The sequence below is a fragment of the Trichoplax adhaerens genome, genomic scaffold, assembly GCF_000150275.1.
Source record: "Trichoplax adhaerens TRIADscaffold_7 genomic scaffold, whole genome shotgun sequence".
Classification (NCBI taxonomy): Eukaryota; Metazoa; Placozoa; class Uniplacotomia; order Trichoplacea; family Trichoplacidae; genus Trichoplax; species Trichoplax adhaerens.
In genome coordinates, this window is record NW_002060949.1 from 5,322,340 (window position 1) to 5,336,425 (window position 14,086).

The following is a 14,086-nucleotide window of genomic DNA, read 5'->3' on the forward strand; positions in this document are numbered from 1 at the left end:
TACATAATTGCGCCATTAAAACTTATAAAATTTGTATTCGATTCCGAGAATTAATTCAATACAAGGATGGCTACGAATGAAATTAGAGAAATCTTACGTGAAATGGTATGCCTTCTCATTAGTTTAGCTTAATGATGAAGGGGATTAGCTCGCGTATTTAGGATATCGTGTAGAGTAGAAATTTTGCATCGCGTACTTTACGATATGTATGATATCATATTAAATATTGTTTTTGAAATATGTATACAAGATTGAAAGTAGTGCAGTTGTAGGTATAGGATCATAGCTCGCATGATAGGAATTATTGACCCATCGATATGACATAACATCGACCACTACAAGATCTTGAAAACTGATATCAGTGCTTTTTTATTTTATAATGAAACTGTTATAAAGTAATTTGAAAATCGCTCACTATACTCATTTATAGATATAGATTTTGCATACATTTATATTCACAGCACTATCACCATGGACTAATATTATTGTTACCATCACTTTCTTTATTATAGTGTATATGCAATGGTTTATCGCTGAAAAATGTCGAGCAAGGCGATCCAACTGTTAAAGAAGTTGAAATGTTCTTTTTCGGCGTACCAAGACTCATTCCTTTTTCTCTCCACATGCCAAATTTACAGACATTATGTATCACTGGTCAACTAGTGGAAGTTATCGAAGGATTGCAAGGACTAAGTAATTTAAAGACTCTTTGGATTTGTGAATGTAATTTAAAAGTAAGTTGTACTCGGTTGGGCATCATTAAATTAAATATTTCATTCAAGATGAATAAAAGCTGCATCTTCAATCTATACTCATCATTATGTGTTATAACAACTCAGTCACTGAAATCGATCTACGATTGCAATCATCAACATAAATGTTAGCAACCAAGAGCAAGTGTAGCTCAGTGTGCACGTACAGTAGTCGAATAATATGATGAACAGCTTCTACATAATTTATAGCCTTTAGACAAAATTGTCTGCAACAAATTAAGTTTAACACAAAATTTTATTTACTTCTAGATCATTAACGGTCTCCAAGACTGTGTAAATTTGCAAAAATTATATTTACACGGTAATCAAATTGGAAAGATTGAAAATCTTAACAAATTGACTAGATTGGAAGTTTTGTGGTTAAATGAGAATCTAATCACAAAAATTGAGGTATTTTGATTTCAAATATCAATTCTATCAATTACTAGCAACAAAAACCGTCCAAAATATAATTTTTATGCGGCAAGCGACAGATTATTAGCAAAACAATATCATACAAAACTGAGGTATATACTTTTAATAAAAACCGAAAAATATTCTAGGGAATTACTGCACTAGAACACTTGAAAGAGTTCAATGTTGCTCAAAATAGGATAACCGAAATTGGTTAGTTTACTCTAAATAACAGTAGCAATATTAAAAAGAAATCTTAAAATCATTCTTTTCATTTTTTGCTTTAAAAATACTCATACATTTTAGGCGATACGCTAGCAAGCAACACCATGATTGAAAATTTAAATCTATCTGGTAATCTTATAAGGTCTCTTCAGGTATAAAGCAGTATAGCAAATACAATAGCTCAAAGATAATTGTGATTTTTGTCGCAATAAATAAATCACATTTTTGATCTATAGGACATAACTAATTTAAGCCATCTGAAAAAATTGCGAGTCCTTAGCCTAAAAGACCCACAGTATGCAGCAAATCCAGTCTGTAGCTTGTGCAATTATAGTACACATATACTATATCATCTACCCCAAGTTAAACGCCTCGATCTTCTAGATGTATCATCCAAGCAATTGCAAGAAATGGTGGAGGTAGACTATTTAAAATTTTCAGTATTTGATTACCGTAATAACTTTAGAACGTCTTTCAGTATCGTAAATATATTTAGAAGTATAGTACTAACCTATTTAACCACAATGTCTATAGGCTGCTGTCACCAAAAAGAAAATATATTACAATATGTGTATTAAAACCATACAGCGGAAGTCTTATACTCTACTATCACTTCTAAAGAAAGAAAAAGAAAAATTGGCAATTGATCTATATCAAAGAATACGGACTCTAAGTCACCATTTAAGTGATGTATGTTGAGCAATTCACCGTATCGAAATTGTGCATATTGATATTATAGATGGCATACAATATACTCTTGCGGTTTAGATTTATAACTGGATGCTGAATCATTTCTTACGTAGATTGATAGAGAAATTGATGAAAACAATCCACCAACTAAAAGCGGTTATAGTAAGCGTTTACATAAGAAATTGAATTATATTCTCCATATATTTATTTTAAGGCCTAACTTGTTTATATTACTAAAAGCAAGCAAAACCTGAATAATGTGATTGGTAAACACTATCTTATTAATATTTGCTATTTTCTCTACCGCTTTTTCTATGTAAAGGTGAGGACGAAAACGATGAAGAAGTTGATGGTAAGAAGGATATCGAAAGCCGAGATAGCAGCAACAAAGGAAGCGCCAGTGAAACTGAGGAAGATAACGAGTCTAGCAAGTCAGAAAGAAAAGAGGACTCGCCATCGATCGAGCTCTCATGGACACAACGACTAAGACATAAACGCGCAAAGGTAACCGAAAGAATCGAATGGTGGGACGATAAGATTAATCAGTAAGTACTAATGTCATAGTATGAGATAAAGCGTTGGTATAATTTACTGTGTTTGATTTGCTAAATCAAAAAATGATGTAATAGCACTTCATAAAAGATTAGCCTGAATCAAAATAACTATAGTGTATCGTATTTAGTAAGGCGTAAACGCTAATAGGAAATCAGATCAAAGAGTAAAGAATATCTACTTCATCGCTGACAGAGTACTAATGCTAATATGTAAAATATACTCAAGCAGAACACTTTCATATCTATTACATATTTGTAGGTTAGAAAAATATTACAACAGAGTTTGCCAATCAATCGATCACGAGAGGGATGAGAAAATTAAAACGCAAATGATCGAGTTCGAAACAGGCGGCAATATTCGATTCGAAGAAGGGAGTCCATCCGATATCTGGTATATTACTATCGATTGATTATCTTCCGTTAGCAATCCAAAAGATTCACAAACTGATTAAGAAATAATAACTTTAATCTTGATTAATCATTATCCTAGGTATTCGTCCTGTCGTGATTTATTATTGTCGAGATTTTGTGCTTCCGACTATATGGTAGGCATGACTGTGACTTTCTCCTTCTATTTCTGTACAATGATAGTCTAACGATAGTAAATTATTAATTTAGCGACATGGCATCAATGGCTTGATTGTACACCGCGTAACAAGGATTCATAACCGCTTCTTACAGTCTCGATTCGACCAAAGATTGACTAAAGTTTCAGAGCGAGGGGAAATCCCAGAGTTATCAAAGTAATTTTACAAATATAACATTGTGTGGTATCTAGATACCCTAGTAATTGATCGCTGCAAGCTAGCCCACAAAGCAATGATGGAATTTATTATTTTTCCAATTTGTGTAGAGGAAGTTCCTATAAGCAGCTATTAGAATTTTTATTTTATATAAAGCATCCAACGGTAGCTGGAAATGACATCGTGTCTATTGCACAGCAAGGGTTTCCAGATGCTTCAATGCATAAGGTAAGTATCTTAATTTCATTGCACGCCGTAAAGGCATATAACGGTTAAAATTATTAAAAGGAAATATTGTATATTCATTTGGTATCCGTGGTTGATTATCTATTTCAATTGTGATGCACTGTATTTAAAAAAGCGATTGCAATGAATGTATTTCCTAAAGATAGATATGAGTTCTAGAAAGTAACTATCATACCGTACAGTATTAGTGTATTAACTGAATTTACAATAAGGTTCCCTTGTCCAATTTCATTATTATTTCTAACAATTTTAAAATGGTTCTATTATTACCGGAATCTGATAGAAGCAAACTAAGATAGAAGCGGTTCCATTCACCAATAGCTTAAACCTATGCGATACTCCTCGTATTCATTACTTGCAAGAGAGATCATCAAAGGATTACGGATGCCCATTTCGTACAGGTAAGTTTGTCAAGTAATAACTTCATCCTGACATGTACTTATCCCACGAAAGGAGCATAAATTAATATACCGTATTCAAAAATCTACAAGTAAGAAATATGAGTTATTTTTGCTACGAGGAAAGAGCACTTGTGATTATGGTGGTCAAATCACTCATATAGCTATACAAGTGTATCACTGAAATATCGCATGTAGAATACTGCCTATCCGACTAGTATTGAGGAAGTGTCAGTTATCGTCGATAAATATAACAAATATCCTTATAGTAGTACCACAGTGGATAGAAAGTAAATGGCAGAATCGCTTATGGTAAAGAATCGTAAACAGCTGGATAAACGCAGATATCTCGGATAACATCTCTACAATGGATTAATAATTTATTTTGAAGCGGAGAACACTCCAAGTTCTATTGCACTTGCCTTTGCAATAGTCCACACTAGCATGGGAACTAAAGGTCCATGGCACTATACAGTAGACACATCTAAGTACACTTATGCAACAGTATCAGCAGGAGTTGGTAATTATTAGATAAATTATACATCGTACAGGAAATGGCTAAGCTATTTAGTAAAAGTTCTGTAAAATTTCAAATTTTGACTCCGAAATTTGGTGTAAAATACCTCCAAAATCCGAAAAAGGGTATAGGTAGCCTAAATAAGCATGTAAAGCTCTGTGAAATTTCAATTTTGACTCCGAAATCTGGGGTAAAAATACCTTTAACACCCGAAAAGGATATGGATAAGGCAGCCTAAATAAATATGTAAAAGCTCAGTGAAATTTCAATTTTGACTCCGAAATCTGGTGTAAAAATACCTCTAAAATCCGAAAAGGGTATACTGTAGGTAAGACAGCCTAAGTGAACATGTAAAGCTCTGTGAAATTTCAATTTTGACTTCGAAATCTGGGGTAAAAATACCTCCAACATCCGAAAAAGGAAATGGGTAAGACAGTCTAAATAAATATGTAAAGCTCTGTGAAATTTTAATTTTGACTCCGAAGTCTGCTGTAAAAATACCTCTAAAATCCGAAAAAGGGTATGGGTAAAAGGCAGCCTAAATAAATATGTAAAGCTCTATGAAATTTCAATTTTGACTCCAAAATTTGGTGTAAAATACCTCTAAAATATGAAAAACGGGTATGGGTAAGGCAGCGTAAATAAATACGTAAAGCTCTGTAAAACTTCAATTTTGACTCCAAAATCTGAGGTAAAAATACCTCCAACATCCGAAAAGTGTATGGGTAAGACAGGCTAAATAAATATGTAAAGCTCTGTGAAACTTCAATTTTGACTCCAAAATCTGAGGTAAAAATACCTCCAACATCCAAAAAGTGTATGGGTAAGACAGGCTAAATAAATATGTAAAGCTCTGTGAAACTTCAATTTTGACTCCAAAATCTGAGGTAAAAATACCTCCAACATCCGAAAAGGGTATGGGTAAGACAGGCTAAATAAATATATAAAGCTCTGTGAAACTTCAATTTTGACTCCAAAATCTGGAGTAAAAATACCTCCAACATCCGAAAAGGGTATGGGTAAGGCAGCCTAAATAAATACACGCACAAGTTTTGTACTATAGTAGTTTGGATTGCTAAGGGAGCCATTATTGAGTGTAAAATAGGCTGCTGTGGATAGTTGGATCTTGTAGCAGAATAGGAGTTAGTCCTGGGTTCCATACGGTACATTGCTCAATACAGTGCAGTATGAAAGCATTATCGCCAACGATAAATCACTGACTTTTAAATCGTATTTTTTTTACTGTCCACATGTCCTCTGTCCGCCTGTTTCTCCCGCCGCAGTATTCTCAAATCTCTCTCTACCCTACTTTTAGCTAAAAGTGTTTTCCAAGTCCTCAGCAGTATACTAGAGTATGGACTAAAGTAATACGGTAGACAACTTCAAGTTTAGGATCAAATCTGTATCGCACTTGACCAGCAATGGTGTTAATCAATGAGAGCATCATTATTACTTTTATTTGACTACTATAACTTATTTCCTACTATCTAGGCCAAATTGTCATTGCAAAGGTATTTTTGGGTAAAAGCGCCGCCGTCAGCGATTCAAAAAGGTAATTTGAAACGTATGCGATTGTTAATACTCGTATTGCAATCTAATATTGGTAGCTAGCCTATCGTTATTGCAATACAGTTATATTCAATATATCATGAAGTGCTAGAATAAGTAGTCGTTTAGAAGGTCAATTTAAAATTGCAACTCGGAAAAGTAGCTGAAACGTATGAGATTGCAAATATTTTTACTAGGTGATACTATAAGTACAGAATAGTAATATGGGTATCCTATCTCGTTATTGCAACACGTTTATATGCTTAACATGTCTTATAGTGCTATTATCAGTAATCAAGTACAAGGCAATTTGGAGATCTCCATTTAGAAAGATTACTAAACCATATGAGATTGCAAGTAGTCGTTTTGTAATACACAGTACAGTAGATATCAGTAAATATGCTAGCCTATCTCGTTATTACAGCACAATTTAAGGTTCAGTTTGTCTTGTAGTAAGTACTACAGTAAGTAGCCATCCACCAATCAATTTTGAAATTTCGATTTCGATTTAGAAGGATACCTGAACTGTATGAGATTGCAATACTCGTTTTGTAATAGGCATTATCTTGTTATTACTGCACAATTTAAGCCTCAATTTATCTTGTAGTTTTATCATAAGTAGCCATTCACTAGGGAATGTGAAGACTTCGATTTAGAAAGATTGCTGAAATGTAGGAGATTGTAAATAAATACTCGTCTTGTAATGTAAAGCCATGGACTACTAAATCTTACTAGGCAAAGTTTAGAGATCTAGTAGTGCATGATACAGCATAGTGCATGTCAGCAACAAGGTAGCCTATTTCGTTATGCCAGCATATTTTAAAGCTCGATACAGTATGTCTTACGTATAGTGCTATAGCCATTCACAAAGGTCATTATTGCTTGAGATTGCCAGCCCATTGCAGGGTAGCATCAACAGGTAGATCAACATTCCATCAGGTTACTAAATGCTATACTTACAATAGCTAATGCAGTACTATGGCGTATGATTAGAAATATGTAGCCTCGAATCATTCTTCAATGATGAGATAGTGTCATGCTAATGCCGAAAGATCAGACGAAATAGTTGCAATCTTACCATGATTTGGTTTAGATTGAATCAACTGTCGATATCGTCTTGGATCTTGATGAGCGGGAAACTATCCACTGAGAAGATTAAACTTGCTACAACTGTATTATGTATTTGATCCAAGTCAATATATACCACAGTAAAAGTAAAAATGAAGTTTATCAATCTTGTATAGGTATAGAATGATTTCATGATAGTCATACATATTGGTCAATGTTAGGAATATATTTCTCTCATCACAAGATGATTCTCGACTGCAGACACTCCTATTTGCTACCTACTGTACATGTTTTTGACCTTGCTTACTAATCATGTTATACAATCTTTCTTGACTCATTTTGATTAGTATCTGTCAGAGTGACTGGTCAAAATTCGATTGCGTATTTCGACCGCGATCCCATGATAGGCATTTATCTTCTGCATCTTCTGGCGATCTCATCAATGGAAGTCAAACTACAAATTCCTGTGATTGCAATGCTCGCCAATGTGAATGGTTTTTCTTCGATAACGAAATCATCGTACCTGAATACATCGTTGATTTTGAATATGTTACCCAGGTAAATGAAAGTAGATTAGCTATAAATAGACTTAGATAGACCTACGTAATATATTATACAATACATATTCTCTGTTCCTTTCAAATGGTTATTAAGACTACTGTGATGATAACTATGGATGCTTTATCGAATTTGCCAAGTCAATTAAGATACAGGATACAGAAAAAGTCGACTTTAAAATAAATCATAGACTACGCAGACAAAGTACAGTAAATGAACTGATATCATGTATACAGTTTATAGCAATTTCTCCGTTATTACTATACAGATACTGTATTATAGTCTCATAAAGTGGTTTCGATAGTACATTATAACATTTTTCTAATATGACAAAGATCCATTCTGATCATGCTCTTGAAACAGTCATGTATACTAGTTTATTATAAATCTGCCAATGGTAAATTCTAGTGCTGACATCTGTTACTTTGAAAGTTTATCTAGATACTTCATGACTATCTATGGCCTTTAGTACCACTAATTCTATACTACTTAATTGATGCTAAGCTCAAGTTTATGTGCTACAGTACATACTTCATTCATGAAACACTATGCTGTAAACTAAGTTTGTTGATTAAGACTAATTAAATATCGAAAAGTGCTTCTTAAGGTAATTAATGCTATAATACGTATGTTGTGCATTGTAGATCAAAGATAAATCACCATTCAGTTGTCTTAACCCTGGCTTTTTAAGTAGCTCTTCCTTGGCTATTAACTCGTCTGAGTTTAGTCATGACGCAGAATGCGATAATGATATTCTTCAAAGCTCTCCTAAGATTAGGAAAAGACCGAGGTTAGTTTATTTTTAAACTAATAGTTTAGACTGTCGTAAGATCTTTAATTCGATGTTTTTGATCTTCACTAAATGCACCTAATAACGAAAGTAGTTGTTACTGTTATGGCATAATTACGAGCTTATTTTATCCTAGAATTGTTTATGCCCAATATACAACAATTTCATAATTATTTATACTTAGTAACTGATGTTATATCCACCACAAATAGTCCTTAATCATCATACTGTAAGCTTTGATACTGTAGTTGTCGCATTTATCCTATTAATATTGCAATATCAGATAATGACATTGCTTGCGTTAGCAAATACGCGTATAGTATAACAACCTAATCCTGTAATTTTGCAGAAGTAAGTATAATAATTGAACGTACACTTTCTCATACCAACACCCTTTGTTTATTCAGTTCAAGGCTATCACACACATACACATATCAAGTATTAAATTGCTTTCAATACATCAATTTTCAAGATAATCAGTCATGGTGTTACATGTTAATAGCCGTATAGTTTACGTTCATCCTGTAACAATTACGGTAATGTATTCTTATTTGGCAATGTTAACCTTAGCCCTTTAAGGTACTTCTTTCTTAAGATTAGATCGTTGTCCATTAGCGGAATCAGTAGCTGTCATAATTTCATGCTTACTGATAATGATTGACTATGTACTGTAAACGTTTAAAATTACATTGAACCCAGTTAAGAGATTTGTATGCTATTCTATCTATGCATGTAGCACAGTCTAATTGTGATGCTGCCATAATTACGATAAATAACTTTGAATAAAGTTTTCTAACGATCTTTTTTTCCGATAACTGTCAGAATTATAACTATGTCAGAGGAAGGTATCCTCCAGTTAACCTCAGCTTCATCCCTAACTGCTGTCCAGGTGACTTTCTCATTAATAATTTTATTTTCTTCTTATCAAAATCATTTTCGAATGTATCGATGTGTGTATATCCAGTAACTTCAATCAGTGAATTCTGGTACACGCAGCGAAACCATCAAACTGATATACTATGAATCGTTGCACACTAATATTTTTAGGTTTTAAATCTACATGGCAATGGCCTAGCGAGACTTAAACACCTTAATAGCATGCCGTGTTTAAAGGAGCTCACCGTCAGTTTTAACGAATTAAGTCGAGTTGATGATATAGCTAACATGGTACGGTATTTACTTATTTCTCGATATGCGCAATTCTTAAATTTCATACTCTGAGTTAGCTCGTCTATTCACACAGTATCGTACTAAGAAATACAATATAATACAGTATATCGATAATAACATATACTGTATACTTTCTCTTAAGCAATTTTTAGAGAAGCTGAATTTAATGTTCAATAAAATTACCAGTTTGGAAGGATTAAAGGTACGTGTTATTGAAAGAGCTACAGTATGCTGATTAGAGTCCTAGGTCGAGATTTCTGGCACTTGCTTTACGCAATCTCTAACTAACTTACCCATCAAATCTATATTGCATGTAATTACTTTACTATGTTTGTAGTCACTACCTCGACTGAAGCAACTAAACTTAAGTTGGAATCAGTTATCGAACACAAGAGACAACTTGGCTGTACTACGGAAACATACACCGGGAGTCAATACATTAGATATCAGCCACAACCCTTGGCAAAAGGTACAATTAAGTCGATTCTATTATAACTAATGATAAAATATTAGATATAGCATATAAGATTAATTAATTCCTTTTTGATAGCCGGTAAATCTCCGACTACGTGTGATTGGGCGTCTAAAATCGTTACGACTGTTAGATGGGATACCAGTTAGTGAAGAAGAATCAGCCAATGCCCTTCGCTTAGTCACCAGTTCTAGAATATCACAGACTATGCTTTTGGCTCATTCAAGAACTGATAACGTGGCTCCTCACACTTTTAAGCTTGCATCAGTAGCTGAAGCCCTTTGTTCAATTAGCAGGTAATGAGAACAAGGGTAGCCACGGTTTTGTTATAAATAAATCAAAACTGTGACGTTACAAAGATTTTATTAAATGCTGAATTATTTAAAGCACTAATTTTCCTAATCATACTTGTGTATGCGTTCTAATATTCGAAGAAATTGGCCTACAAGATTATGCGATGATGACAGCGAATGGCCATTAACCGTATGTATATTAAATAAGTTAATAATGGCATTTAAAAATATCAGTATTTTTTAACCATAATTTACAAGTATCGTTATTTTTGTTTCAACCGTAATAGATTACGGCATTGAATTTGGATAACCAACATTTAACAAAAATCTCTAATTTGGCAAAGCTGGAAAATTTGAGATGGGCTTCGTTTAATAGCAACTATCTTACTAAAATTGAGGTATGAATTTAATTCGTCTAAAATGCAATAAAATTTTTCACATTTTATATTAACTTTTCCTTTTCTGTATAGAATTTAGAATCTTGTGTAAAGGTAGAGGAGTTATCATTGGAGAATAATTCCATATATAGACTTGATGGGCTATCATCAATGCGAAATTTGCGACGCCTTCATCTTCGTGATAACTTCATTAGTTCTATTAACAGCATTAGTTATCTAACCCATTTAGAATTTTTATCTCTTGAAAATAATAATATTACATCGCTTCTTGGATTGCAGGTAAATCAGTAATAATCCTAGGTCTTTTAGGCACGTAATGTTTACCTCTTTATGATAAAAGTTTTTAAATTCTGCCCGATTTTAGGATTTAAAATCGCTGTCTGAATTATACATTTCTCACAATGCTTTAAAAAATATCAGAGAGATATTTCTTCTTAAAGTAAGAATACATGTAACTCGTTCATCATTTCCATGTTCGTTTTTTCTTTGTCAAATTGATCCATGACAATTTTATAAAATTGTAGACACTGTCGCAGCTAATAATCTTAGATCTATCTGGCAATTCACTGGAAGAATCCGATAATTACAGGACCTTCGTTATTTATCACCTTAGAAATTTAAAAGCCTTAGACGGAAAAAATATAGTAAGAACAAAATTTCCGATATCTCAACTATTAGCATTATCACGAATTATAATCATTTTCTAAAGCATATTATTTATAATTTGTTACTCTATTAATAAAGGATGTATCAGAACAAACAGCTGCTAAAGAAATTTTCGGGGGCAGGTAATTGTTTACCTTTGTAGGATCTTAGTTATCAAGCTGTTTTATTAATTTTATTTTTCTCTTGCATTTTTCGAAGGTTAACCAAAGACTTTATTGTCGAACGCGTTGGTCATTCTAACTTTCACGAATTACGTGAACTAGATTATCAGAAGTGCTCCATTCGTCATGTTGACTTCGGTGATGGCGTAGAATTTCTTAATCTCAGAAGGTTCATGAAAAATTTTATTGATTATGATCCACTGTTATTTATCATACTGTATATTGACATATAATTACTACTATATCATCGTCATATTTCTAAATATTTTGATCTGATCGCATTACAGTGTCAATTTAGAGCACAATAATCTAACGTCCTTTAGCGGTCTGGTTCGTCTAATTAACTTGAAGGTCTGTAGAGTATTAGGACTTAAATTTATTCCGATACAATTAAAAACAGATTTTAAATTTCTTGAAATACTTTTTTAAACTATTTAGGTTTTATGTTTGAATCATAACCGCATAGAAAGTATAATTCCAAGAATGAAGACCTCAGCTGCAAATGCAAAGGGTAAAAATCCGAGCCAGAACTATTCCTATGAAGATTACTCGCCAATTCTAGATAAGCTGGAGGTTTTACACTTAGGGTAACTGCCTTTACTGTCTTTTAATGCTCTAAGTATCAATAAGACTGATCAAGATGAAGCCGTAGGAATTAAAATTTTTTACACATTTTAGGTACAATGGAATAGCAAATATGGCTGCGTTACAATTGTTTCGACTAAAATCACTAAAAGCATTATTCTTACAAGGTAAACACATGTGCTCTTAGATGACAAGATCCCATAAAATATATAGTACAATTAGCACTAATGACTATAATTATTGACGTGTTTTAAGGAAATGAAATTGCTAAGATTGAAGGTCTTGAAGGCCTTAGCGAATTACGTGAACTCGTACTCGATAGAAACAAAATCAAAGTAAAGCGGCGATAATTCAATTTAACTTTAATACTTCTTACATAATAAAATCATCAATTAAACCTAATAATAGTATCTTAGAAGAAGTACCCTATCTTTAAATTAATTTAACATTTTTTTCAATTAAGACTATCTCGGAAAATTCTTTCGTCAATCAATGGCGTTTAATGGAACTTCATCTTGAAGAAAATAGGTAAGATTTATATTATCGTAGCCCAAGTTAGGTTTAACATGCCAACTTTCAACGCTTTATCTGCATCACATTAACAAGTTAATAATATTCATCTTCTGAAGGATACGAGATTTGTCCAATTTTCATGGCCTTGACTCACTTCAGAGACTGTATCTAAGCTCAAATAAAATACAGGTAATCATTTCAGCTAGCCAAGTTCCGGTTGTCCGTGATTGCTATGAATGATGTAAATAGAATAACATGTACATTCGTTTGTGATCATTCATAAAGTTAATTTTACAATTGTCATTAACCAAATTAGGAATTATCTGAACTTGAAAATCTTAGCTACTTGAAAAATTTAGTTGAATTATCTTTGATTGGTAATCAGGTAGGTTCTATGATAATTACTATTATTCTTCAAGACTCCATCTTAGAACCTGATTTCTTATGACTTACCTACTTATAGGTCACAAGGCGAATGATGCATAGACCGCTGTTAATTTTTCAATATCAAAATTTAATATCGTTAGATGGAATTCCCGTATTACCAGAAGAGAGAACTAAGGCTGAGCTATACTTTTATGAGCAACAGCAAGCGCAACTATCTCAACAGCTGCAACAACAAGTTTGTATTTAATATCGTATTCAAGTGATTAATAATAATATAATTTACGAACATCATAAACGGTATTCAATCACTTTTTTAATCATCTATTTCTATTTTAGGCAACTCTATCATTTGATAGCAACTTACCTGGGCTTGCAACACTTGTAGGTGCTCCTTCGACAAATCCTACTCGTTCTAATGTAGCTAAGGTTAGTAAACCAATGCTGTAACATTTTACTAGTCTTTTCATGAGTAGATATTAGTTAAGTAGATTTGGATGTTATTACTCATTGCTGATTCGTTTGGTATTTTGACATACATACATACTTTCGCACTGCGATTACGCTACCTTTATAACACCTTAGTATTCTGGTCCTTTTGTATCAAAGTCCAATCCTGGCGAAAAACAAACAAGCGGTAATTACTACAATAATTGTTGATGTACTGTATTAGGTGTAAATTTCAGCATACTTCATGTCAATGGTGCATGAGTAATAATACCTAACTGATACACATCGCTACCTGCTCTTGATACTTAAGATGATAAATGCATTTGATCTTCTTAATAATGTGTAGAATACAGTAATCCACATTACAGTGAACACTATCAACGGAATGATCGATCAGAGCACGGTAATTATATTTTTATTAATATTTTACATGGTTTACTCATCCTTTGTCCGTAGGATATAATTATTTATAATTTCCCAGAACTGTAACT

The 14,086-nt window shown here is 33.0% G+C and overlaps 1 protein-coding gene across 1 annotated transcript; it reads left to right on the forward strand.

The window, feature by feature from the left end:
- Positions 1 to 512: 512 nt before the first annotated feature.
- On the forward strand, positions 513 to 13,350 carry TRIADDRAFT_10167 (uncharacterized protein; the record flags this gene model as incomplete). Its single annotated transcript, XM_002114158.1, has 35 exons — positions 513 to 734; positions 1,023 to 1,163; positions 1,316 to 1,379; positions 1,473 to 1,543; positions 1,628 to 1,810; positions 1,926 to 2,064; positions 2,428 to 2,626; positions 2,895 to 3,026; positions 3,126 to 3,180; positions 3,254 to 3,369; positions 3,489 to 3,606; positions 3,908 to 4,025; positions 6,031 to 6,091; positions 7,503 to 7,713; positions 8,358 to 8,503; positions 9,326 to 9,392; positions 9,551 to 9,670; positions 9,816 to 9,875; positions 10,011 to 10,142; positions 10,224 to 10,441; positions 10,595 to 10,628; positions 10,726 to 10,836; positions 10,909 to 11,115; positions 11,201 to 11,275; positions 11,361 to 11,480; positions 11,581 to 11,624; positions 11,701 to 11,832; positions 11,951 to 12,014; positions 12,102 to 12,250; positions 12,342 to 12,415; positions 12,504 to 12,583; positions 12,712 to 12,776; positions 12,878 to 12,950; positions 13,078 to 13,146; positions 13,225 to 13,350. Coding segments are annotated over 35 exons (3,996 nt in total), but the record flags the coding sequence as incomplete, so codon positions are not given.
- Positions 13,351 to 14,086: the final 736 nt, after the last annotated feature.